General features: G+C 41.6%; 2 protein-coding genes across 4 annotated transcripts in view; one reads left to right on the top strand and one right to left on the bottom strand.

The window, feature by feature from the left end:
• Nucleotides 1–44: 44 nt before the first annotated feature.
• On the top strand, nt 45–27,105 carry ZCWPW1 (zinc finger CW-type and PWWP domain containing 1). The gene is made up of 17 exons (XM_071211162.1): nt 45–133; nt 5,132–5,188; nt 6,067–6,323; nt 6,762–6,840; nt 7,615–7,735; nt 8,009–8,166; nt 8,362–8,484; nt 18,405–18,521; nt 20,079–20,199; nt 20,816–20,891; nt 21,317–21,421; nt 22,367–22,450; nt 23,048–23,114; nt 24,130–24,245; nt 25,532–25,592; nt 26,012–26,161; nt 26,660–27,105. Exons 2-17 carry the CDS (start codon nt 5,164–5,166, stop codon nt 26,956–26,958), a joined length of 1,959 nt encoding a protein of 652 aa, XP_071067263.1. The 5' UTR covers nt 45–133; nt 5,132–5,163; the 3' UTR covers nt 26,959–27,105.
• PILRA (paired immunoglobin like type 2 receptor alpha) overlaps nt 3,682–27,988 on the bottom strand; it is a 35,907-nt gene continuing 11,600 nt past the window's right edge. For 2 of the 3 annotated variants that reach the window (XM_004457170.4, XM_004457171.5), the window contains one exon: nt 23,473–27,943. In XM_004457170.4, the coding sequence (XP_004457227.2) occupies nt 27,821–27,943 (123 nt within the window). In that variant the 3' untranslated portion in view covers nt 23,473–27,820. Of the gene's footprint in view, nt 6,926–8,025; nt 8,141–23,472; nt 27,944–27,988 lie in introns of those variants that run through there. The other variant, XM_071211161.1, reaches the window with a different exon arrangement.

Genomic DNA, 27,988 nt, shown 5'->3' with positions numbered 1-27,988 from the left:
TGTGAGTGGGTGGAGCTTGTGCACGTCCTCGCGCCTTTGTGGCGGGAAAACTGGACCGAGGTTGGAGGGGCTTGCATAGTCCCTGCAGTAGTTCACTCTTCTCCTCGCCTTTAGGTCTTCCTGGCTCCAGAAGGTAGTTGGCTTTTCTATGGTTGCAGGTGAAATTGCTAGGCGCAGCCGACGGTGGTATCTGTTTTCTTCGGATAAGTTTTCTCCTCAGGGCGAAGATCGGCTCTTATCCCTCCTCCTCAGAATCTCTCACCTCAAACCCACCGCCAACAAACCAACCAAAATAACCCAATATAATGACGAACAACTACAGTCTGAGCGGGAATGAGGATCCTGATGCCTCGGGGGGAGCAGGAGCTGAGGGGACATTCTCTCACGGTGGGATTCTTGATGGGGAAGAGAGGCTAGAAAGCCGCTCTTTTACCTTTTCACGGGAGTCAAGGACATTTGACTGGGTGGTACCTGCGAGCTTCAATGCTGTCCCTAAGAGAAATTGGTGAGGAGAGAGATTAAAATGTGACCGACAAAGCTCTTCTCTTTGATTTTAAAAGTTTAGGGGTTTAGGAATTAGGTGTTTCGTTGTGCCAAACCTTGATATCTCGTGAGGGAAAAAGTGAGTTCGGCACAAAAATGCTCGTTTGGGGTCGTTAACAGTTTGGAGCACGTGTGGAAGCATTTTGGGGCAGAGGTAGTAAGAATATGGAGACCAGCAGCCCCTGAAAGAAGAGATTCGGTATTTTGGTGATAAGTGGCCATATCTTTGAATTTCATGTTAAATTTCTTTTAACTTGAAGAAATTTATGTTAACATTTCTGAACCAGGAAGCTTTAGTTCACCAAGAATTTATCAGTCTGTACAAGGTTTACTTCAGGTAGTCCTACTGGATCTTAGATGGATCCCACAGTAAATGTTTTGTGAAGTGGTGTAGTATGGGCAGGTGAGAAGAGCTGGAATCTTTGTTGTTGAGTTTCTTTCTTTCCTTCTCTTTTCTTTTCTTTGTTTTGTTCTTTCTTCCAGCTTTGTTTTAAATCATTCACGCACACACAGCCACATACACACTCCCACAAGAAAGAGAGAAAAGAAAAGCTAGTATTAATTAATCCATGCTTGAAAATAAGCAGTATATATGCCATTAGACATATATGCCCAAAGGAATCAGACTTAAAAGAGATTTTAAATAAAATTTTAAATAGTTTTTTGAGGCTCATGGAGTCTGTGTTAGAGGACAATTCTAAAGGGTTGACTCTTGTTCTTTTAGACCAGGGATTCAAGGAACAAGATTAGGAGGGGAAAATTGGTGAACACATTGTAAATGGGGGTCAGGGGTAGGAGAGCGAAGAATTAATGTATTTGAGAAATAATGGCAAAACTGAATTAAACTGTTTAGCTAGAGCAGTGCTCAGACTTTTTGATTTCAGCATCTTTTTATACTCTTCAAATTACAGAGAATTCCACAGAGTTTGTGTGCTTTATACCTATTGATATTAACATATTAGACATTAAAACAGACAAATTTAAAGTATTCATTTAAAATAACAATAACAAACCCATTACATGTTCACCTAAGGAACATTTGAAATGAGAAATTTATTTTCCAAAACAAAAGAAATTTAAGATGAAGAAAAGTGCTGTTCACATTTTTTGCAAATCTCTTTCATGTGTGGCTTAATAGAAGGCAGTTGGATTCTCATGTTTCTGCATTCAGTTTGTTGTGACATCTTGCTTTGGTTGAACTATATGAAGAAAATCCAGCATAACATAGATATGTAGTTGGAAAAAGGAGGATCTTGTGCATCCCCTGGAAGAGTCTTGGGCACCCCAAGGGATCTTCAGCCCACTTTTTAAAAAGATTTATTTATTTACTTATTTATTTCTCTCCCCTTCCCCACTGTTGTCTGCTCTGTGTCCATTTACTGTATGTTCTTCTGCGTCTGCTTGCATTAAGTGGTAACATAAGTATGTTAGAAAATGCCAAAGATACGCAAGTACATTGAAAAGTAAGTCTCCCTTTCACCTTTGCCCCAGTCTTCCAGTTTAATTACCCCAGAGGCACTTTTATCAAGTTCTTCTGTATTCTTCCAGAGATAGTATATGGATATGCAGGTATATTATGTAGATGGGCATTTAAAAAAATTAAATGTTATCCCAAACATACTAATTTTCATTTTGCTTTCCTCACATAGTAATTAATTAATTATTTCTCTCCCCTTCCCCCGTTGTCTGCTCTTTGTGTCCACTCGCTGTGTGTTCTTCCGTATCTGCTTACATTCTTGTCAGCAGCACCAGGAATTTATGTCTCTTTTTGTTGCCTCATCTTGCTACTTCAGCCCTCTGTGTATACGGTGCCACTCTCCTGGACAGGCTGTGCTTTTTTCGTGCGGGACGGCTCTCCTTGCAGGGGTGCACTCCTTGCATGTGGGGCTCTCCTACGCAGGGGACACCCCTGCATGGCACAGCACTCCTTGTGTGCATCAGCACTGCACATGGGCCAGCTCACCACATGGGTCAGGAGGCCCTGGGTTTGAACCCTGGGCCTCCCATATGGTAGGCAGATGCTCTATCAGTTGAGCCAAATCTGCTTCCCTATAGCTCTTCTTATCATTTAGTTTTCCTTCACAGGGGCTTCTCATTATCCTGTTTGGAATTCTGGAGTCCAGAAGAAGATGTTTGTCATTTGTGGTCAAATTAATATTCCTCTTGCAGCCTAATTTAATCAGCTTCTAGCTTTTATTTAGGGTTAAATAGAGAAGGAGACCAATTTGCTGCTGTGTTTTTCCTCACAAATTCCCACTTGCCTTTATTCTTGGAGCCTATATTTGCAGATTGACGGTGAAGAATTACGATGGAAATAGTGAGAAAATGTGCTTCTTAACATAAAGGAAAAGAAGTTGCTGTGGAATAGCACATCTGAATTTTTCATGTTTTTAGAAGTAAGAATACCTTAACAACTGAGTGTTCACTCTAGCGTGGCCATTTCAGGGTCCTAGCATTTTCAGATCCTTTAAAGGGAAGAATATGTGAACAAAAGGATCCCTTTTATTCTGCTCTAGGGTCTCTTTATAGTGAGAGATGGCAAGTTGGAAGAGTGAGTTTCAGGTCCAGGGCCTTCAAAATGCTTAAACCCAACAGTCAGAAATGAGATCACTGAGAAGGATAGACGTGTTAGTAGTAGGATTTAGAGGCAAAAGATTTGGACTCATCTTCTCTCTACCATGTATTAACACTGAAGCTTTAGGCAAACCTCTTAACCTCTCTTTGCATATTTTTTTAATCTATAAAAAGACAAGATGGACTTTATGACCATCAAAGGCTACACTGCTTGTTTTGTTTAAAAAATGAGAATGGGTTTAAATGCTCTAGAACTACAATACACACAATAGGAAGAAAGACTATTAGAAGTGTAGGTAGATTAAACAGAAAACATTTATCTTCTCACAGATAGGTAGAAATAATATTATTAGTGGGAAAGTGTAAAGTAGAAAAATGTGTAAATTACTGGAGCTTCCTAAGATGAGTCTTGGCACTCTGGGTGCCACAAATGTGTGGAGATAATTGATCTTTTCAGCCTTTGGTGTAGTTGGAAGCTCCCTACTTTGCTCACTACTTAGCTACCTGGTAGTTTTGTCTCCATAGTATCTACAAATATTGTCCATGTGTGTTTTCAATATGTACTTTCTTTTTTTTAAATTTTTAATTTATTTCTCTCCCCTTCCCCCAGTTGTCTGTTCTCTGTGTCCATTTGCTGTGTGTTCTTTTTTGTCTACTTTTGTTGTCAGCGTCACAGGAATCTGTGTCTCTTTTAGTTGTGTCATCTTGCTGCGTCAGCTCTCCTAGTGTGCGGTGCCATTCTCGGGCAGGCTGCACTTTTTTTTGCGCTGGGCGGCTCTCCTTACGGGGCGCACTCCTTGCACGCGGGGCTCCCCTACGCAGGGGACACCCCTGCATGGCAGGGCACTCCTTGACACCCCTGCGTGGTACTGGCATTCCTTGCGCGCATCAGCGCTGCGCATGGGCCAGCTCCACACGGGGTCAAGGAGGCCCGGGGTTTGAACCAAGGAGGCCCGGGGTTTGAACCAAGGAGGCCCGGGGTTTGAACCGTGGACCTCCCATGTGGTAGACGGACGCCCTAACCACTGGGCCAAGTCTGTTTCCCGTCAATATGTACTTTCTATATGAACTTTCTTTGTGTGCTGTGGTAAGAAAATGGTTGTGAAGTACTGAATTATACTGCTGGAATGTAGCTTAGTACAGTTAAAACACAAACTTTAAAACCAGATGGGTTCTAATCATGATTTTACCACTTCTCAGTTACTTAATATCTCTAAATCCCTCTAAGACTCGATTTTGCCTAGTGCAAAATGGTATCTATCTCATAGAATTATTTTGAGAATTAGATGATAATTATAAAGGGTAAAGGATATAGTCAATGCTCAATACATGTTAGCTTTTATTAGTCACAATGTCAGTAAGAATAGTGATGCAGATCAATGATGCACTATAAATATCAAGTGAAGGTGCTATATTCTTATTACTAGCTTTTCTGGGGACCCATGCTGGTTACCAAATGTTTCTGAGCCATGAATACAGATTGCTAGAATCCAGCACACTGGGAAAGTTATTGGACTAGAAGTTCTAAGTAAAGAGGAAAATGTACATTATGGTGATGTTAAAAAACAGTGTGTGGGGATTCTTTATGTATAGGGACCTCTGAATTGGGTCAGAAAATTGTCAGATTATTTGTGTGCTAAATATTTAGAAGAACCTTGTAAAATGAGCTCATCCTTCCAAAGAAAATTTGCACTCTTTAACTTCAGAACTATCCAAACCTACCTATTACACCAATTCCATCTCTATCATTATCATTCCTCCTCCTTATGAGTACCTACCTCATGTTGGGCCTGGTTCTGGGCACTTAAAACACTAAGGATTGTTGCTAATCTTTAAAACAGTAGGTTCTCCTAATCCCCTGGCATGTAAAAGTGTAGTCAAGAAGGCAGAAATATAATTCAGGGTTCCCAGGCAATAAGATCCTGAATCCAAGAAGATAGGAAGAGAAGAAAGTTTAAAAACATATTTAATCAAATAATCAAAGTCATAGCAGTTAACTTCTTTTTTCTAACAGAGGCAAAAGAAGTATAGTTTCTGAGCTGAGTAATGACAACATTGCAGAATAAAGAAGGTGAGTCAACAGCGAGGGAGATTCACTTTTGCTCTTACTCTCATTTTCTCTCTTTCTCAGCCCTTGATCATCTGGACACCCTTCCAACCAAAAGACAGCTCAGATTACATATATTTTTTGGTGCTCTGTTTAAATTACTATACTCTGGACACTTTGAATGATATAAGTATGACTTAGAAACAACCCTCCTCAAAGAACATATGATCTAGTAGGGAAATAAAAGACATTTAAATATCTATAACATAAAGCTGAATGTGGTAAATGCCATAAGAGAGGTACAAAGTGCTATGGGAAAAAATTAAAAAATTAAAAACAAGAACAACTGCAAAAAGTGCTATGGAAGCCCAGAAGAAAAAGCTTTTACTTATACCTGGGAGGATTAGTACAGTTTTCATGGAGGAGGTATCATAAGAGCTGGGTCTTGAATCATTTGTTTTTGGCTGGAAGAGGTATAGAGGTATGAAAGAAAGGATGTAAGTAAAAACCTTTTGCCTCTTTAATATATTTTTTTATTCCAATTGCTCATAAAACTTTATCCAAAATAGAAAATTAACAAATTTAAATTTTTTACCTTTGAATAATTCAGTTTACTGCATGCTTATTTTTACCACTTTTGAATTACTCAGTGGTTCCCAAACCTGGCAGTGCATTAGAATCATCTAGATAGCCTTGTTAAATTATAGATTCCTGAGCCTCCCTCCCAACTATATCAGAATCTTGGGCCAGGGAGGGAGGTGGGGAGAAACCCAGGAATCTGAACTTGTTAAAAGTGCTTTCCAGATAATTTTGATATTGTCAGTCAATGGACAGTAATTGATAATCTCTGTGTTACACCATGTGTTTCATAAATTCCATTTGATGATCAAATTTGTTTTCAGAATGTGGGAAGGGACCAAAAAAAACCTTTGCCCCGCCTACACAAAAATTGCACAGCTTGATGCCCTTTAACCCTAACTCACCCAAGGAAGAGACCCAGGGGTTCAGTTACCCAGTGGCAGGGGCCAGGCCAAGCCCACCAAATGCCAGATTAGAGAAGAAGAAGGAGAAAGTAAACACAGAGAATGGTCCAGGCGGTAGCCAAGAGAAGAAAGGAATGGACCAAGACAACAAGCAAGCAGAGAAAAAAGCAAACAAGGTATCAGTCACATTGATGGTTTCTAGTAGGACAGAACTTTCTACCCACCCTCAACCTAGGCTAGACAAACAGAATCTTTACATGTTGGGGAAATTCTCTAAATTCATTTTTTTAATTCTTTTTGGGGTTTTCATTTTCTTCTCGAGGTAAAACGTGTTTTCATGAAAACACTTAGCAGGAAAACGTGGATAGATAGGGTTTAAAGTGGGGTGGAGTCTGGGAATAGAAGTGTACAGAGGCTTTATGAACTTTTCCCCTTTTGTCACTCCTTTGTTCCCAGGAAATCTGGGATAGAGTGTATGGAATTCTTAGGTATATTGACTTCCTGCTCTCAGACTTGTGAACTTATTGCCTCATCTAAAGGAGGCTTCTCTAATTGGTCATAGAGGAGAACTATGGAAGGATAAGCAGTTTTTCTCCCTACTCTTGTCTTGTCAGGAAAAAGCAAGTCTTACCAATGCAGAATTTGAGGAGATTGTCCAGATTGTGCTACGGAAGTCCCTACAGGAGTGCTTGGGTATGTCTTGTAGTGGGAGAAAAAGGTTTTCAGCTGGGTAAAGTAACCTTTACCCAAGTTTGACAGCTTCCTCTCTTCCATCGTCCTAAATAAGAAAACATTAGATGAGACTTTACAATATTTTTATAATAATTCATCTACTATCAATAGGACTATAGTTAAACTACCTTGGAAAAAGAATATGGAATTTTAGAAAAGTAGATTACATTGACTTCAGAACTTAATAGTCTGCATTTTAATTTTTAAAATGCAATTTACATTCATTTCTGTATATTTATATTTTACATAGAAAAGATAAGTTGTTTTTCCCAGATTTTAAAAACTGAGTCTCCATCTACCTTTTATATTTATATTTCCAGTACTGTTTGAGCATATGATGAGGGATTTAGAGTAAACACTCTAGTATAGGTCATGAGGTTAAGGAGAATGGGCTGGTATTTTAAAAACCATTTTCAGGTGTACTTCTAGAGGGAGTTTGAGGAACAAATGATATAAAATGCAGTACATATAATCATTATATACACAAAATAAAATTAATATATTGCCTGGCTCTCTTGGAATGAGATCATTCTGAAAAGGCTTACAAAAAGACACAGATTTGCAGTTTTTTTCTGAAAATTGAAAGGCTTAAAGTTATATGATATGACAAAGGCCAAAGGTATATTCTTCCCAGGTAGCAGGTAGGAGACATTTTAATGAAAGAGATTGTTAGGAAATAATAGAGTGATTATTTTGTTTTACTGCTTCTCTGCTTATAATATTTTGTTTTGGGAGGAATAGGATCTGGTCTTGGTTTTGCAGAGAATTCCTGTACCCAGCCCATAGGATGTATCCAGTCAGACAGGGAACCAGGAATTGCTTCTACTACTACTTCAGAGAACAGTAATGCTGATGGGTAAGTTTATCCAAGTGGACTTAACACTGGTTAATGGTTATCTACCTATCTATCCATCTATCTATCTATTTATCATCTTTAGATTTTTTCCAGTAAAGATACCTGTTTGAGTTAGGAAAAAATAGTCAAGAAGATGAATAAAATTACTTCAGAGGTTTTAGAGAGCCTAGGATTATTCTGTTCTTTTAACTTTCACCAATGAGTTCTTTCAAAAGAAGAGTACTGCAAATTACTTCTTTCTAAATGATCAATTTTTAAAAATCTCATTTTCAGAGAGAGGCTAATGGTACCTCATACTCCAGAGATTTCAGCCCCTCAGGAAGATAGAGTTGTCCTTGAGATAAATACATCTGAACCAGGCCTGCCAGATCCTGCACCCACTGAGAAGAAAGTCAATAGATTCTCCTTAAACAAAAGAAAGAAAGAATCTCGTAAGTATGGTCAGGTGTATTTTGACATAGAGCTCAAGTACTTCAGTAAATTGAGGAATGGGACAGTGGACAGGCTGATGATTTTCAGCTCAAAGCTTGAAACTGTTAGACTATGATTCTTCTGCGTTCTTTTGTTGGTCTTTACTACTTTCTTTACCTGCCTCTCACCCCCAATGTTTTGTTTTGTCTTCCTAGAAGATGAAAAAATGGAGAAAGTCCAAGGCAGACCTGAACACAAACAGAAAGACCAACCAAAGAAAACGATTCAGGATCATTCTCAGACCAGTGACAAGCAAAAAGGAGAGAGTAGTGGTTTTGGTGAGTTTGGCCATTGTTTAGAAAACCTACTTAGACTGAATATTGGAGATGGAGGAGAAAGGCAAGGGTTAGAAAGTTACAGGAAACTCTGCAAAGTCTCTCTCTCACAGCTACTTGTTAGAGGATTGGCTGCGGAAGAGAGAGAAAGCTTTTATTCATTTAGTCATCCATTCACATAACCTATAGTTGTTGGGTGTCCACTGTGTATTGGGCATTTTAGGAGGTGCTGAGTAAATGCAGAGGAAACTAATATAAATCCTGACTCAAGACAAATAGATTGTGAGAAAGTCAGACAAGAAAGCTACAAGTTGGGAGTGGACCTGAAAAAATTTCCAAGAAAAGATGCTGTTTGAAGATACAGATTTCGAAGTATGATTTAATCGGGTAAACTCTGAGGTAAGGATGGGGATCAGTGTGATAATTACTGGCAGAATTATGAAGAAGGACTTATGGTTGTAGCTTTTGAGTATTTTGGGGTTGGTGGTCATAGGTTGGGGAAGGAGATAAGATTAGAGGCACATATGCAAGGGCCAGATCATAAAGAACCTTAAATATTGTCTTAGTTTGCCAAAGGGCTGCCTATGCAAAGTACTAGAAATGGGTTGACTTTTATAATGGGAATTTTATTTAGGGTAAAAGCTTACAGTTCTGAGGCCATGAACTTTCCAAAACAAGGCATCATCAGAGATGCTTTCTCACCAAAGTCATCTGCCACGTGGTGAAGCAAGATGGCAGTTGATCTCTGCCTTCCCCTCTGTGCTCACCGTCTCCTGGAACCCAGCAACTGGAGCTCAACTGTGAGCAGCCAGGCACAGACAGGGCTTGTCTATTTCCAGCCTCCTCTCTCAGTCTCTGCTGCTCCCCTTTCTTCCCGAGTTCAACTGTGAGCTATCAGACATATACCAGGGTTTGTCTCCTCTTCAGCTGTTCCATGGGCCTGGACTCTTGGGAGTTTCATGCCTAAGCTTTAGCTGTTAGTTGGGTCCTCTCTCTAGCTACTAGTCCTCTCTCACATGGCAGGATAAAAAATGGTGGCTTCCTTTTCCTGTACCTCTGTCTTTCTGTGTCTCTGTTTATATCAGACACAGCAAGAGGGCAGAGACCCAAGCTTACTCATGCCTCACTGACATAGACCAATCAAAAACAATCTGATCAAGTGATCTAAAGTGAATTTAATAGAATCAAAGGGTACCACACACACAGAAATAGGTTAGTTTAAAAACGTAATCTTTTTCTTTTTGAGATTCCTAACATAACTTCAAACTGTCACACATGACAAACTAAGAGGTTTGGATTTTATTTTAAAGATAAAGAAAAACAACTGAAAGATTCTTCATAAGATTTATGCTTTAGAAAGATGATGCTGGGATGGCATGGAAGGTGGATGGGTGAGAGTAAGACTAGACCCATAAAAACAGTGATCGAAGCAAGAGAAGATAGGGACAGCAGCAGTCAAAAGGGAGAGACAAATTTGAGAACTGTGGAGGAGGCCAGATCAATAAGATATGGTTAGCAGTAGGATGGGAGAGTTGAGGAAGAGTCAAGCTTCTAGAATGATCCTCAGCTTTCTGACTTGGGTGGCTGAATGGCTGAAAGAATCATTATTTGAAATAGAATATATAAGAAAGTCCAAATTTAAGATGACAGTTTTTCATTTGGACAAGTTAGGGTGTCTGTGGAACGTCCAGGTGGTAATGAGGTTTGGAGCTTGGGAAAGAGATCTGGGCTGGAGATACAGATTTGAGAGTCATCTTCCTCAATAGAAATGGAGGAAATTTTCTGAGAGTGTGGAATGAAAAGAGAAGAGCACCGAATAAAAAACCTGGGGGTGGGAGTGGATGTGGCTCAAGGGGTTGAGCTCTCACATCCCACATGGGAAGTCCCAGGTTCCATTCCCAGTGCCTCCTGAAAAAAAGAAAAACAAACAACAAGCAAAACAAATGAAAAAACCAACTCAGGGAAGCACATGTGGCTCAGTGGTTGAGCACCAGTTTCTGACATAGGAGGTCCCAGGTTCAACCCACGGCCCCTGGTACCTCAAAAAATAAACAAACAAAAAACCCTGAATATAATGTTTACGGATTGTGTAGAGGAAGAGCTGCTCAGGAAGAAACTAATAAGTGATCAGAAAGGTAGAATGAAAACTAGGAGAGCATGTTATCACATATGTCAGGGGAGGAAAGAATTTCAAGAAAGAGGGAGTCATCAGTCATGTCACATATTATGATAGAGAAATCAAAGAGGATAAAGATTTGAAAATGCACGAGACTGGAAATCAATAATAGATAGGGGGAAGCAGATTTGGCCCCACAGATAGGGCATCTGCCTACCACATGGGAGGTCCGCGGTTCAAACCCAGGACCTCCTTGACCTGTGTGGAGCTGGCCCACGTGCAGTGCTGATGCACGCAAAGAATGCCGTGCCTTGCAGGGGTGTCCCCCGCATAGGGGAGCCCCACATGCAAGGAGTGTGCCCCGTAAGGAGAGCCACCCAGCATGAAAAAAGTGCAGCCTGCCCAGGAGTGGCGCCGCACACACGGAGAGCTGATGCAGCAAGATAACGCAACTAAAAGAGACACAGATTCTGGGTACCGATGACAAGAATAGAAGCAGACACAGAAGAACATGCAGTGAAAGGACACAGAGAGCAGACAACTGGGGGGCGGGGCGGGAAAGGGAGAGAAATTAAAAAAATAGATAGGAAAGAGGTAAATTTGCAAATGGCTGGAGGCTGAACAACACACTCCTAAGTAATCAGTGTGTCAAAGAAAAAATTGTAAGTAAAATTAGTAAATATATTGAAGTGAATGAAAATGAGAATACAGTTTGCCAAAACTTATAGGATACAGTGAAGGCAGTGCTGAGAGGAAATTTATAGCCCTAAATAACTATATTAAAAAAGAAGATAGAGCTAAATATCATGATGATGTCAATCCTACCCAAATTGATTTATAGATTCAATGCAATACCAATAATAATTCCAACAGCCTACTTTATAGAAATAGAAAATACAATTACCAAATTTATTTGGAAGGGAAAGTGCATCCAAGTAGCCAAAAGCATTCTAAAAAGAAGAGTGATGTGGGAGGAATTTCACTGCCTGACCTTGAAAGGTACAGTGGTCAAAACAGCATGGTATCGGCATAAGATAGACACATCAATCAGTGGAATAAAATTGATAATCCAGAAATAAACCCTCTCCTGTATGGCCAACTAGTTTTTGACAAATCGACCAAAACCATATTAATGGGACTAAATAGTCTCTTCTACAATTTGTGCTGGGAGAACTGGCTATCCATAACCAAAAGAATGGAAGAGGATCCCTATCTCACTCCCCATACAAGAATCAACTCAAAATCAATCACCTGGATCAAAGTCCTAAATATAAAAGCCAGGACCATAGAACTACTAGAGGAAAATGTAGGGAAACATCTTAAAGACCTTGTGGTAGATGGTGGTTTCTTGGGCCTTTACACTCAAAGCATGAGCAACAAAACAAAAAATTGATAAACGGGACCTCCTCAAAATTAAAACACTTTTGCACCTCAGAGGACTTTGTCAAAAGGGTGAAGGGGAGCGGATGTGGATCAAGCGATTGAGCACGTTTCCTACATGGAGGGCCTGGGTTCTATCCCCTGCCCTGGTACCTAAAAAAAAAAAAAAGGTGAAAGGCAGTCAACTAAATGGGAGAAATTTTTTTTTTTAAGATTTATTTGTTTATTAATTTTCTCCCCTTCTCCCCCAGTCCCCCACCCTGGTTGTCTGTTCTCTGTGTCTATTTGCTGCGTCTTCTTTGTCTGCTTCTGTTGTTGTCAGTGGCATGGGAATCTGTGTTTCTTTTTGTTGCATCATCTTGTTGTGTCAGCTCTCCATGTGGGCAGTGCCATTCTTAGGCAGGCTGCACTTTCTTTTGCGCTGGGCGACTTTCCTTATGGGACCCACTCCTTGCATGTGGGGCTCCCATACGTGGGGGACACCCCTGTGTGGCAGGGCACTCCTTGCGCGCATCAGCACTGTGCATGGGCCAGCTCCACACGGGTCAAGGAGGCCCAGGGTTTGAACCACGGACCTCCCATGTGGTAGACGGACGCCCTAATCACTGGACCAAGTCCACTTCCTGAGAGAAAATATTTGAAAATCACATAATCACATATCCAATAAGCATTTAATATCCATGATAGGTAAGGAGATGCTACAACTCAACAATAAAAAGACAATGACCCAATTAAAAAAATGGGCAAAAAATTTGAGTAGACATTTGTCCAAAGAAGAAATACAAGTGGAGAAAAAACACATGAAAAAAATGTTCAGTGTCACTAGCAATTAGGGAAATGCAAATCAAAACTACAATGTGGGAAGCGAATTTGGCCCAATCCTCCGCCTACCACATAGGAGGTCTAAGGTTCAAACCCAGGGCCTCCTGACCTATGTGGAGCTGGCCCACACGCAGTGCTGATGCGCACAAGGAGTGCCATGCTATGCAGGGGTGTCCCCTGCGTAGGGGAGCCCCAAGCGCAAGGAGTGCGCCCCGCAAGGAGAGCCACTCGGTGCGAAAAAAAGCACACATGGAGAGCTGATGCAGCAAGATGATGCAATAAAACAAGACACAGATTCTGGGTGCTCCTGACAGGAATACAAGCGGACACAAGAACACAAATGAATGGACACAGAGAGCAGACAACTGGGGGTGGGTTGGAGAAGGGGAGAGAAACAAAACAAAACAAAACAAAAACTACAATGTGATATCATTTCACACCTATTAGAATGGCCTCTGTTAAAAAGACAGAGAACTACAAATGCTGGAGAGGATATGGAGATATAAGAGCACTTATTAATTGTTGGTGAGAATATAGAATAGTATAACCTCTGTAGAAGACTGTTTGGCAATTTCGAAGGAAGTTGAATATAGACTTGCCATATGACCTGGAAGAAGCACTGAGAGCAGTGATACAAACAGACGCTGCACACCAATGTTCATGGTGGCATTATTCATAATTGCCCAAAGATAGAGACAACCCAGGTGTCTATCAACTGATGAATGGACAAACAAATTGTAGTATATACACATGATGGAATATTATGCAGCTGTAAGAAGAAATGAAGTCATAAAGCATATGACAACACAGATGAACTGGAGGACATTATGTTGAGTGATGCAAGCTAGATACAAAAGGACAAATACTGTATGATTATTCTACTATGAGGTAAATATATTGTGTAATCTCATGGAGTTAGTAAATTGAATATGGGTCACTAGGAAATAGAATGAGGTTAGAGAGTGGAAAGCTGAGGATTTACTTTGGCAGAACTGGTAAAAAGGATGTATGTTAATCTATGGAAATGAAAAGGTGAAACATAATGTCTGTAACTAGTAGTACTATTATATGGGTATGAAAGGTGTTTAAAGGGAAAGTCTAAAGTCGTGTATACTACTAAAAGGAAAGATAATGTAACATGGAACTGTGTAGCATGGTAAAACTGCATGTTAAATATGAATATGGGTAAAATCACACATATAAGACTGTTTTTCTTTGAAATTGAACAAATTTGTGTTAACACTATAGCATTTTAATATCAAATAAACCAGACACAAAGTACTACATATTATATGATTCTGTTTATATAGAATGTAAATATAAATCAGTTTATAAAGTGATTGAATGAAATAAGCCAGACACAAAGTACTACATATTGTATGACTCCATTTATATAAATTGTAAATAAATCAATTTATAAAGATGAAGTTAGACTAGTGATTATGTAGGGCTGGGGAAGGACTGCTAAGGAGTGTGGAGTTTTTCTTTCTGGAGTATGAAATTGTTCTAAAATTTTTTGTGTTGATGAATGCATAACATTGTAATTAAACTAAAAGCCATTGATTATTTACTTTAGATAGATTGTATGGTATACGAATATATCTCAATAAAACTGCTTTCTTGCACAAATAAGTAATTGCATGAATAGCCAGAAATAGCAGCTATGTACAGCAGAGGAAGCATAGAGAGATCAAGGGGTGAAGAATTTCCTATTAGGTTGGTACAAAAGTAATTGCGGTTTTGCATTGTTGAAATTTGCCATTTGATATTGGCATACATTCTTAAATATGGTTATGTTTTACATCATTTTAATGTGCATTTTTTGCTTTATGTTTTTTGGCTAGTGACTTATTAGTTGCTGTTTATTTTATATTTAGTTTAGACTATGGAAATGATGTTAGACAAAAAGCAAATTTGAATAATTTTCTCATTTGAGTTCAAAATGGGTCATAAAGCAACAGAGACAACTCACAACATCAACAACGCTTTTGCCCCAGGAACTACTAATGACTGTCCAGTGCAGTGGTGGTTCAAGAAGTTTTATAAATTACTTGATTCGCAAGAGCCTTGAAGATGAGAAGCATAGTGGCTGGCCATCGGAAGTTGACAACGACCAATTGAGAGCAATCATCAAAGCTGATCCTTTTAAACTACATGAGAAGTTGCCGAAGAACTCAACGTTGACCATTCTATAGTCGTTCAGCATTTGAAACAAATAGGAAAGGTGAAAAAACTAGGTAAGTGGGTGCCTCATAAGCTGACCAAAAATTTAAAAAATCATCGTTTTGAAGTGTTGTCTTCTCTTATTCTACGCAACAACAATGAACCATTTCTCAATTGGATTGTGATGTGAGATGAAAAGTGGATTTTATGCGACAGCTGGCGATGATCAGCTCAGTGGTTGGACTGAGAAGAAGCTCTAAAGCACTTCCCAAAGCCAAACTTGCACCAAAAAAATGTCATGGTCACTGTTCAGTGGTCTACTGCTTATCTGATCCAATACAGCTTTCTGAATCCCAGAGAAACCATTACATCTGAGAAGTATGTGCAGCAAATCTATGAGATGCACCAGTGACTGCAACACCTGCAGCCGGCATTGGTTAACAGAAAGCACCTAATTCTTCTCCACGACAACGCCCGACTACACGTCACATAACTAACGCTTCAAAAGTTGAACAAATTGGGCTACGATGTTTTGTCTCATCCACCATATTCACCTGACCCTCTCACCAAACGACTACCACTCCTTCAAGCATGTCAACAACTTTTTGCAGGGAACATGCTTCCACAGCCAGCAGGGCGCAGAAAATGCTTTCCAAGAGTTTGTTGAATCTTGAAGCATGGATTTTTATGCTACAGGAATAAACGAACTTATTTCTCATTGGCAAAAAGTATTGATTGTAATTGTTTCTATTTTGATTAATAAAGATGTGTGTGAACCTAGTTATAATGATTTAAAATTCATGTCTGAAACCACAATTCCTTTTACACCAACTTAATAGTTTGTTTATTATTATTATTATTGATATAATGAAAATTCTCTAATGATGATTAAACTGATAAATGCACAACTTTGTGATTACACCAAATACCATTGATTATACACTTGGATGAATTGTATGCTTTATTAATATGTATCAATAAAATTGATTTGCTAAAAAAAGAGGAAATGCTCAATGGATATCACAATTGGGAAGTCATTAGTGTCCTTGGTTAGAGCCCTAAGTAGAGGTGAATGGTAGAGTTGGTTGAAGAATACTTTTTTCAGTTAGTTTAGTTGTGACAAGTTTTAGAGAGGGAAGCAGATGTGGCTTAAGAGATTGGGCTCCTGTCTACCATATAGGAGGCCCAGGGTTTGATTCCCAGGGCCTCCTGATGAAGGTGAGCTGGCCCGAGTGGAGAGCTGGCCTGCACAGAGTGCTGGTGCACATGGAGTGCTGACCCACGTGGTGTGCTGGCCAACACAGGAATGCTGCCCCCACAGGCGTGCTGACCCGCATGGAGAGCTGTCGCAGCACGATGATGCAACAAAAAGAGACACAGAGGAGAGAATAAGAGACAAAGCAGACCAGGGAGCTGAGGTGGTGCAAGAGATTGAGTGCCTCTTTCCCACTCTGGAATGTCCCAGGATTGGTTCCCAGTGCTGCCTAAAGAGAAAACAAGCAGACACAGAAGAACACGCAGCGAATGGACACAGAAAGCAGACAGAGAATGCAAAAACAACTGGGGGTGGGGGAAAAATAAATAAATAAATCTTTTTTTTTTGAGTAAAAGAGAAAATGGTGGATAAAGGGAAGTGGGTGCAGAGTTGAGGGGTTTTTCCTTTTTAATTTTTTAAAGAGGAAAAGGCTAGAGCATATTTATATGCTGAGGGAAAATTGTTTATAGAGCAGGAAAGATTGGAGAGAGAAGAATGGGAAGAGATTCAGAGGATTTATTCTTAGAAAAAAGGGCACCCCAGCTTTTTTTTTTTTAAGATTTGTTTATTTATCTCCCCTTTCCCCCGCCCCCAGTTGTTTGCTCTCTGTGTCCATTTGCTGTGTGTTCTTCTGTGACTGCTTCTATCCTTATCAGCAGCACCAGGAATCTGTGTTTCTTTTTGTTGCATCATCTTGTTGTGTCAGCTCTCTGTGTGTGCGGCACCATTCTTGGGCAGGCTGCACTTTCTTTCGCACTGGGCGGCTCTCCTTATGGGGTGCACTCCTTGCGCGTGGGGCTCCCCTATGCGGGATATACCCCTGCGTGGCACGGCACTCCTTGTGGGCATCAGCACTGTGTGTGGGCCAGCTCCACACGGGTCAAGGAGGCCCAGGGTTTGAACTGCAGACTTCCCATGTGGTAATGGACGCCCTATCCATTGGGCCAAGTCCACTTCCCCACCTCAGCTTTTGAGAGTAGATGGTGGGAAGGTAAAGATAGATATGGATTCATTTATTCTTTTAACAATATTTATTCATGCCTTATTATGTGCCAGGTACTAGAAATAAAAGGTGAATGCAATAAATATCCCTTGCCCTCAGAGATTTCATGCTTTTAGTGTGTTAGTAAATAAGCAAATATATTGTGTGAAATAACCACGGTTATGTTGAGAAGCTTCATGACAAGAAATAAAATAGATTCTACAATATAATAGAATATTCAAAATTTCAAAATGAGTAGATTTAACAAGCAGGGGGAAAAAAAAGTCTTCCACCAAGAAAACAGAACACAAACTATAAGGAAGAGTGGAATAAAAATTCAAGCAGGTCTAATACTTACAGGTGTATGTGTATAGTTTTGATCATGGAAGCATAATATGGTTTGCACATACTTGAAAGAAAACTCAAGGACTGTGCAGACAGCAAACAAGGTAGTCCTGGGCAATAAACTGCTGCTTTAGCTATAATGGTGTGGTTATATAAGGAGTTGGAAGTATAAGTCTAATTTGGGCAGACAGGTGGTCTGTAGCTCAGACCATCCCAAGGGAGGTTCTAGATAAAGTCAGGAAAGAGAGATAAAAGGTTATTTTTGGTTTCATGTGAATATATAAACTCAGATGTGCCTGTTGAGAACTTCTGGGGTATTGTAGGCCCAACAGATCTCATCACCAGTTAGCATAAATAATTCAGTGTCATTAGATTTGTGTTGCTCCATCTCCTGTGCCTCTCAATGTTACTGCAAGGACTGGATTTTGGGCTGCTGGAAGGTGGGGAGGTCATGCCCAGACAGTGCTGTGCTTTGAACTGTGGTTGCAGAGAATGTGACAGCCTCCTGTTATAAAGGAGCTCGCTTCTCTTCCTGTTTCTTAGAGTTGCGGAAGAGGGCTAGTTCTCCTAGAGAAGGAAGTAGAAAGGGTAGTGTTCAGTGACACCAGTAGATGGATGGGTGAGATTTGTAAGGAGCACAGAAGTACTGTGAAGGAAAAGAGCAGAGGGGCATGTGAGGAAACAATGGAGACCTAATTCAGACTGGGCGGGGCAGGGAATGCATTTCTAAGGATGGGTTATCTGTAAGGTCTCCTTGGCTCTGTGATTCGGGAGGTGGGGTGGTTTATATTGATTTTAATTGGGTTGAAAAAGGAAGAGCATATTTTTGAGTCTCTTATTTCAGTTTTTTCCTGTTACAGGTCAGTGTCTAGTCTGGGTCCAGTGTTCTTCCCCAAACTGTGAGAAATGGAGGCGGCTGCGTGGGAACATTGACCCCTCAGTTCTACCAGATAATTGGTCCTGTGACCAGAATACAGGTAGAATGGAGTGTGGAAATGGTTTGTTTGTTTTACAATTTGTATTGTTACTTTGTTTATTTCCCTGTAGGTTTCCTTTAGATTAAATATGACATAGGAGTAGCTACCACTCAAATGGCCCTTGTAGTGCTTGGGAAAAAGCACTCATGTCCAGATGGGCTTAATAGGCTGGAGGAATAGTTGTGTTATGGGGAGAGGCCTGGAGTCAAAATGGGTATACTGAGTGAACTCCATTTTCTTCAACACTGGTCTGGCCGTGTCAGTCCTGATTAGGTTATTGGTATTGGGTAGTACATACAGAGCAATATGGCATATATGGGGGGGAAGGCGAGAGAGATTCGTGAACTTAGAATCTTAAAATATTTGAAACTTTTTACTTGGAAGGGATTATGGTCATCTAGTCCAGCCAGATTTATTTTACAGATGAGGAAACAGTCACAGAGAAGTTACTGTCATGGTATTACATAGATAGGAGCAGAGCCAAAGTAGGATAAAAGCAGGTGCTTGGAATCTCTTTCTATAAAGAGGGAGCACACCTACTTCTTCTGGCTCTAGTTGCACGCGTCATGCTTTCTCCCATACTCCTTTTGATCTTGCTGTTATATGTGTACACTTGTTCCTTCTTGTCCTCCAGCCCTTTACCCGATTTTCACCTTACGAGTCCCTTCCTTCCCTTTTTTTTCCCTCTCCCCTTCAACCCCCCCCCTCCACTCTCGGCTCTCTTGTGTCCATTAGCTGTGTGTTCTTCTGTGTCCGCTTGCATTCTCAGTGGCACCAGGAATCTGTGTCTCTCTTTGTTGCATCATCTTGCTTTGTCAGGTCTCCATGTGTGTGTGCCACTCCTAGGTGGGCTGCACTTTTTTCACGGAGTCGTCTCTCCTTGCGGGGTGTACTCCTTACGCGTGGAGCTCCCCTATGTGGAGAGCGCCCCTGAGTGGCATGATACTCCTTGCGCATGGCAGCACTGGGCATGGACCAGCTCACCACATGGGCCAGGAGGCCCTGGGTTTGAACCCTGCACCTCCTATGTAGTAGGTGGACGCTCTATCAGTTGAGCCACATCTGCTTCCCCCTTCCTTTTTTTTTTTTAAAGATTTATTTATTTATTTCCCCTTCCCCCTTCCCCCCTTCTCGCTCCAGTTGTCTGTTCTCTGTGTCCATTTGCTGTGTGTTCTTCTTTTTGTCCGCTTCTGTTGTTGTCAGCAGAACGGGAATCTGTGTTTCTATTTTTGTTGTTGTTGCGTCATCTTGCTGTGTCAGCTCTCCTTGTGTGTGGCGCCATTCCTGGGCAGGCTGCACTTTCTTTCATGCTGAGCGGCTCTCCTTACGGGGCGTACTTCTTGCACGTGGGGCTCCCCTATGCAGGGGTCACCCCTGCGTGGCATGGCACTCCTTGTGCGCATCAGCACTGCACGTGGGCCAGCTCCACATGGGTCAGGGAGGCCTGGGGTTTGAACCGCGGACCTCCCATGTGGTAGATGGATGCCCTATCCACTGGGCCAAGTCCCCTTCCCTGCTTCCCCCTTCCCTTCCCTTAATTCTTCTTTCTATTGCCAGACTTGGAGTATAATCGCTGTGATATTCCTGAGGAGACTTGGACAGGGCGTGAGAGTGATGTGGCTTATGCCTCCTATATCCCAGGATCCATCATCTGGGCCAAGCAATATGGTTATCCCTGGTAGGATATCAGAGATAGAGCCGCTTCCATGAACTTGGGAATGATAGATTCAAGCAGGGAGGGAAGGAAATGGAAAGTATTTCTTACAGGGATGATATCTGCCTTAAAAAGGGCATGGGGTAAGAGAGAAGACAGAGGCTTTGAAAGAGCATGTTTTCCAGAGATTGCAAGGTGGGGGCAGTATCCCCCTGGACAAAAGGGTCAGACAGTGCTACTCTGAGTGGTTTGAAAGGGGAAGGTGGATCCAAGGCATTAAAAAAAAACAAACAGTAACATTCAGATGTGAGAGACATACAAAGTAAAGAGAACAAGGAAGGGTAGGATAGCTTCTTCTTTGGAGATGGCCCTTGCCAGAAGATTTTGTTCTCAGGGTTGTAGGCAGGCCTGGAAGGCTAAGGTATCTTTACCAGGAAGATACTGAGCCTCCTTGTGCATTGATGGACGTCACTTCAGTCATTTGGTGGTGACCACTGGAAAGGGTTGACAGGGGTCTATCTTTGGAATCTTTGATCTGAAAAGCATATTGCCCCTCTCTGTACATGTATATTGATGAGTCTGTATTCTGTTCATCTAACCCTGTCTCTTCCTTTCCCCTGCACCCATCTGTCTTCTCCAGGTGGCCAGGCATGGTAGAATCTGATCCTGACCTGGGGGAATATTTTCTTTTTGCTTCTCATCTTGATTCCCTGCCGGTGAGTTTCTACTCACCCAACAGCTTATCTCCCTTAGAGAGCAAGAGGTTCAGGGTAGGTAGGTTCTCAGGTCCAAGTAATGAATAAATCCATTTTATCAGATGTGCAGAGTTATAAACATAAGACATAGCTGGCAGACACGAGCAGAAACAGACTCTTAACTAGAGTGACAAACTCACAAATAAGTACGCACACATAGAAACACACTTATAACTAAATATCCATTATAAGGACTTTTATGGACAGGATTCCTGAGGTCAGAGTGGAAGTATAGTGGGAGGAGGTGGGTAGGTAAGTCAGGTTTAAAGGAGCAGATGAGGCCCAGCATCTCCTTCATTGAGTCCCCAGTTCTCCCCTGCACTTCCTGGCTAGAGAGCCAAAAGGGGAGGTACAGGAGACCATAGCAGGACCGTCTTTTATTTCAGTCCAAGTATCATGTGACGTTTTTTGGAGAAACAGTTTCTCGTGCTTGGATCCCAGTCAACATGCTAAAGAACTTCCAGGAGCTGTCTCTGGAGCTAGCTAGAGCGGTAAGCAACCTTGGGGGTCAGTTGTGATAGGGGGACCTTGGAAACGAACCTTTCCTTCATTAAAGCGATTTTATCCCAGGGGAAGCTCTGTCAGGAGAAAGTCCCATGTCTGATCAGGTACTTCAAGGGTGGTTATTCACGAGGGGCTCTTCTTTCTACCAGGATTGCAGCAGGGTAGTGATTTTTCTGTCTCCTTCCCTGCCTGCAGATAGGGGATCTTCCTGAAAGACCTTGGTTTTCTACAGTTTAATCAAAGCAGGTGTAGTGGATATGACAGCACAGGTTGACTCGTGGTTTCTTGTTCTTGGCATTCTTAACATTTGGGGCCAGATAATTGTTGTAGAGGACGTCATGTGCATTGTAGGACGTCCTGAACTCTACCTACTAGATGCCAGTAGTACCAACCACTATCCCCTCCCAAGTTGTGACAACCAAAAAATTGTCTCCAGATATTCCCAGATGTCTCCTGGGAGCAAAATTGCCCCTGGTTGAGAACCACTGGATTAGCAAATCATATTTCCTCCCAGTATTCACTTTGGTTCCACTAGCCATAGAAATGAGAGGCACAGAAGCTAAGGGGCCTTAGAGAGTCAGGCAGTGGGTATTCAGTCAAGCAGCTGGATCTAAAGAAACTTGTGAGACACTTCAAAGTGGAATTGCCTTAACTCCTTTAATCTTGTGTTTTCAGTTTTCCGTGGGCTTCACTTTGGAGAGGATACCAAAATATTGCTTGAAAATAGTGCTAGGAATTGGTGATAGGAGGTTTGTTGGGAGGTGGGAGGTGGTGGTGGTGAGTGTCTGTGTCTGAGCCCAAAGATTTAGAAAAGGAGTATCATATCAATATGAGGAGCTGGAATAAAGGTATTAAAGATAAAGGAGGGCAGGTAGCAGGATGTTGGGCCATTTCTCTGATAGTTGTCATTGATTCTTATCTTCTTGTTTCAGAAAAGATGCAGGAACAAGGACTGCAGCCAGAAACTGGGGGCAGCCCTGATGATGGCTCAAGAGGCAGAACAGATCAGTATTCAGGTGGGAGAGTGTGCAGACCCACATGCCCCTCTTCTTTGGGACTTGTGATATGAAGCAAACTATACCCTGCATTCTGCAGAAAACCAGGCATCCTTCCCCACTACTCAGCCAGTCTGAGAACTACTCTTTCCTTCCCAGGCCAGATTCCCTTGACTCCTTGGCACCATCCGTTCTTTCTCTACCCTTGAGCAAATGGGGCGCTCTCTCAGCCCAGACAGGGACAGTTTGCGGTAGGGGGCATCCTAGCTCCTTATTTAGCTTCAAGTCTCTGACCTAACTTCTGTCTTTTGCTGAGTCACTTTTTACCCTCAAATTCTGCCTTTGAGTTGGGGTGGAGAATGACAAACAGAAAAATTCCCCTTCTCAGTTATTTATTGAATTCTAAATAAACTGCGAAAAGATTATATAGTTCATTAGTTTCATAAAAATCCAGATAAACCTAATATGAAATTTCCAAGTGAAAATGGTATAGAAAATTGAAGCAAATCTTTTCATAACTAAAATCTAGGAAAAATGAGTGGGGGGTGGGGAACGACCAAAAAATAAACCCTGGGAGAGTAGTGAGCTACTTGATGCTTTTGTTTCTTGATTCCTCAGGAGCGGGTTAACTTGTTTGGTTTCTGGAGCCGATACAATGGATCTGATTCTAGTGGGGAAGAAAGAGGTAGGAGAAGTGGGAGGGTGGAGGATGAAGAGGGAGGGGAGGGATTCTTTCATGGGAGGAGCATATGAACCTTTTAAAAAAATTTATATTTATCACCATCAGTCTAGTTCCAGATTCTATAACAGGAGGGTCTTGGTGAATGTCACTGACAAAGTAGCTAGGATGGATGCATGGGTAGAAAGAGGAATGGAGGAAGAAAGGAGGTCGGGAGGGGGCACATGTTGCAGAGTGGTAGATCTTCGATAAGAGTGGAATCATGATAATCTGGGACCATGTTTTATGGAGAAAAATACTAAGATATGAAGGGCAGAGCTAGCAGACTGATTTTCTAGGATCAGCTCCATTAACTCATCCACTATTTTTTTTTAATTAGTAAACTTTATTTCAACTTCAAAAAATAAAATAAAAGACAAAAGGCAGCTTAACAAATTATGGAAGTATTATTTTAAAGAATTATGTCCAGGCACAGTTATCTTATTTAATCCTAAAAACAAGCTCAATTGTTTTTCCAGTGTTCGGAAAGATAAATAAGTGAGCACAGATTGGTTAAATGACATGACCAAGGTCTCCTTGTTAATGAAGAAAATGAAGGGAAAAAAATGCTTGGTCATATTCATATCTCTTAAAAGTAAATCTCATATTCTTTTTTTTAACCTTTAGCATTGATATAGTACCTTTTTTGCCTTTGTTACAAAAATATTACAATATTACAATTAACTCTAGTTCATAAGTTACATTAGTTGTATTTTTCCCATGTATCACCATACTCTTAACTCCTTGTAACAGAGGAACATTTTTGTATTTATATTATTAACAACAATCCTCATCTACACCCACAATCAACCATGGTATACCATGCCTAAATTATTCTCTAGCTGTCTCTGGATTAACATTAACCTCCTTAGACTTCCTTTTAACCACAATCACATTTATAAATCAGCAGTGTTAGTTATACTCCTTCACCCACTATTTTACCGATAAATCATTTAGTCTTTTCTTCCTTTTTTTAATCTAGACTTAATGCTGTCTGGGCCTAACAGCTCAAATTCCTGCTTGGATGAAGAAGAAGAGGAGGAGGAGAAGATGGAGGAGGAGGAGGAAAAGGAAGAGGAGGAAGAGGAAGAGAAAAAAGTAAGAGTAGGGAAGCGAACTTGGCCCAGTGGATAGGGCGTCCATCTACCACATGGGAGGTCCTCGGTTCAAACCCCGGGCCTCCTTGACCCGTGTGGAGCTGGCCCATGCACAGTGCTGATGCGTGCAAGGAGTGCCCTGCCACACAGGGGTGTCCCCTCGTAGGGGAGCTCCACGCGCAAGGAGTGCGCCCCATAAGGAGAGCTGCCCAGCGCGCAAGAAAGTGCAGCCTGCCCAGGAATGGCGCTGCCCACACAGAGAGCTGACACAACAAGATGATGCAACAAAAAGAAACACAAATTCCCAAGCCGCTGACAACAACAGAAGTGGACAAAGAAGAACACGCAGCAGATAGACACAAAGAACAGACAACTGGGGTGGGGGGGTGGGAAGGGGAGAGAAGTAAAACAAATCTTAAAAAAAAAAAAAAAGTAAGAGTAGACTTAACTATTGGTTTAAATAAAGATCTTTGGTTTCCTTTTTTTTTTTTTTAATGATTTTGGGAGTTTTATTTTCTGAAAGGAGAAACTACAAAATTGAACAGAAAGGGAAAAAAAAAAACCCCACCAAATTGCAAAATCCTGAGTATTTGACTCAACATTTAACCCTTTAAAAGTCACTAAAACAATTTGAAATATAAGTGTTGTGTCTTACATTTGTATTTGTAAACTTTTGGGGTTTTCTTTTAGGAGATTCCTGTAGGGCATCTGGTTAGCATGGATTTAAATTTTCCAAGGAATTATCCTGTTCCTGCCTCAGGGTAGCCCAGATTGACTGGCTTTCTATCTTACAGGTCTCCAGGGAAGGTGGCTCTTTCCTCAGTTATTCTTTCTACTCTTTCAGATCTCTAGGAACTTCTTTCTTGATTGTAATCTCAGTTCCTATTATATTTCTTTGGTTCTTCCTGGAACATTTTCAGAGAAGAGTAGGTTGCCTCCTTTCATTCTCCCTTGGATCCTGAGAATATTCGTTCTGTTATTTCTTAACCTCTATTTTCTAGGCATAAGAACTACAGACTTTTTACCTTCTCTCCTAATTTAACTTACCAACTTTATTATGCTTGTGACCTCACTGTATTTTCTTGTCTTGTGCATAGAGCCTTGCACTATTACCAAAAATAATGGGAAGATGACCACGCGCTTTTCTTTTTGTTGTCATTGACAAACAGTATCAGGCTCATGAACCTAATTTGACTCCCCTAGGTCCACCCATCATCTGTAGCCCTCCATTAACATGCAGTTATGTGCCTTAATTTATCTCTTTCTTATTTTCCCTCTCATCCTTAGGACCCAACTATGCCCGCTCCCAAGTCAGCCAAAATACAGACCAAAAAGCCCAAGTCAAGAGGTAAGCAAGCCATCTGGAAACAAGACATGTCCCACAGTTAAGGCAGGCAGAGTGTAATGGGTCTGCAGGTAGCTCAACCTTACTGACTGTCTCAGCTTCAGAACCTGAGAAAACAGGCAAGGCAGACAGGTAGTATCATCTGGGGAGGCTGTAGCCTCTTGGCTCCTGGGTGTTAAACTGTAAAATCTTAGGTTAAAGATGAATGTTTTAAAATCTTAGCCAAGAAGGATGACTTTCTGGAGAAGGCAGGCTCTGAAGAGAACTGTGAAGGAAGGAAGGAAGGAGAAAATCCAGGGATGAGAAGATGTGGGGCAGGTGGATACTAGATGTGGGAAGTTCATGGAACCTTGCCAAGCTGTCTTTAGAGAAAAATAAACAGATTTCCTTCTTTTTTTTTTTTTTTTTTTTTGGTGGGGGAGGGCGCAGGGATTCAGGCATGGCAGATGGGCAAGATGGGACCCCACAAAGGAAGATAATGAAGAGATCTCTGGGAGAAGACTCGACAGCCCCTCTTGTACCCACAATGAGAAAGAAAGAAGGCCAAGTGAATTCAGATCCTGATCAGCTAGGTAAGGCTGAAGGCCTGAAAAACTATGGGGAAAATGAGCTCCATGTCCACACCTGCCCCTCCTTAGGTCATTTCATAAGTCAAAAGGGCTTCTCTCAGACTGTAGTATAGGGCACACACTGTGGAAACTTAGTAATTACTGATTTGATTCAGTCTAGACTTTAGAGAACGTTAAGGAGAAGGGAACTAATGTTTATTCAGTATTGCTGAGGGTTAAATGGACACTTCCTGCACATTTCCTTTAATTCTTTCAATATCTCTATGACTTGGGTATTTGCCATTTAAGGATGAGGACATTTTAAACGCTTTGAGGGTTTAAAAATTTGCTCAAGACCCATGTCTAGCATATGACTGATTCATGGCTTCAGTACAGGTGTGCCACTGAAATAGGTCATCTTGTTCATAGATTTCTTGGAAATAGAAATTGAGGAATTTTACCTGTGCAAAGATGAGGCTAGACTGACCTAGTAGGACTCAGCTTTGTCACCTTTTCATTTAGGCCCTAAGAAAAAGTTTAAAGCTCCTAAGTGCAAGACCCTGGTAACCAGCCTGTCTGAGGCAAAAGGAGCTAAAATGGTGCCAAAGGGCCTGACCCTACCAGCTCCTAGTGGGGCCTGTCCTCCTGGGCCCCTACAGCCACCAAATCCAGAGGCTGGAAGGGTCCCCCCTGAAGATGAAGGCTCCAGTGATCTGGACCTGGAGCAACTCATGGAAGGTACTGGAAAAGAGCCTGAGCAGAGAGAGGAACCTCAGGGTAGAGAAGAAGAGGAGTTCCCCATTGTCTTCTGTGAGGAATAGTTGGGTGAGCGCACCCTCCTGGAGTGTGGGAGCGAGAGCCTCTCTGTAGGGTCCCTGAGAAATTTGTTAAGTGTTGGTGCTGTTAACTGGCTACATGGTTAAAGTCAGAGTTGTACAATTTATGTATTAATAAAACAGGCTACAGGTTTTGTTGGTTTGGTTTATCTCTAACCACATGCTTTTTGCTCCTTTTCCTTACCCTTGGGGTCACTGTGGCATGTCCTGTGTCTGGTGGAAGACCTGCCCAGTACAGGAATCCGGGAAATGCAGTGACACCCGAGTTCTGGAAGAACTTAAGAAGGGCAGAGCTAGGTTTGTATCCTGGCTGGCAACTTACTAGATATATGTCCTTAGGAAAATCCCTTTAACCATTCAGGCTCTTAGTTTCCAGGCCTCAAGATAAGTACATCATCTTCCTTATAGGGCTATTGAGCTTTTTAAATGAGGTCATCTGTGTAAAGCATTCAACACCATACCTGCTTAGTTATTACTGTAAGGGAAGCGGAATGGTTAGATTAGAGGTACAGACCTGGGGTTCTGGACTGGCTACTAGTGTTTAGGGATTTATTGTTCCCTGGCCTGAGGCAGTCACTAGTAAAAAGTACTAGAGGGGTCTTGGGTGTGGGTTATTACATTTCATCTTTGGTGACGGGTGACATCACGTTTCTCCACAGAGGCATTCCAGCACAGCCTGCGGGTACTTTCGCTTTTGTGGGTAAGGGTTAGGAAGCTGCAAAGGGCACTGGGTTAGTCAGGGGGAGTGGTTGCACCTGGCAGCGTGAGGCCTCTGGTATTCCAGGCAGTCATGTGGCTGTGTGGGGCTTCCTTCAGCTTGGTCCAGGTGAAGAGGGCCAGCCCCTCACTAGGCCTTCAAGGCAGAGTAGAGGGTCTCTGCCTGAGGGCTCCTTTGCGGAGGGTAGAAGGGAGGTTCTCCAGGGGAGCTTGGGCTGGACAGAGTCAGGGAGGCATAGACGATGCCCTCTTCCTGGGTGAGAACCAAAAGAGAAAAGGGTTGGACAGTGGTGGTGGA

The sequence above is a fragment of the Dasypus novemcinctus genome, chromosome 23 (genome assembly GCF_030445035.2).
Source record: "Dasypus novemcinctus isolate mDasNov1 chromosome 23, mDasNov1.1.hap2, whole genome shotgun sequence".
NCBI lineage: Eukaryota > Metazoa > Chordata > Mammalia > Cingulata > Dasypodidae > Dasypus > Dasypus novemcinctus.
Note: the sequence above shows the minus strand (reverse complement) of the source record. Positions and strands in the feature narration are given on the sequence as shown.

What these genes read in the sequence shown, in the direction of transcription:
- ZCWPW1 (XM_071211162.1), top strand. Translation starts at nt 5,164, where the DNA reads ATGACAACATTGCAGAATAAAGAAG. An exon ending in CAGAGAAAAAAGCAAACAAG is followed by an intron (nt 6,324 to 6,761) that starts GTATCAGTCACA and finishes TTGTCTTGTCAG; the next exon opens with GAAAAAGCAAGTCTTACCAA. An exon ending in CTCATCTTGATTCCCTGCCG is followed by an intron (nt 20,892 to 21,316) that starts GTGAGTTTCTAC and finishes CTTTTATTTCAG; the next exon opens with TCCAAGTATCATGTGACGTT.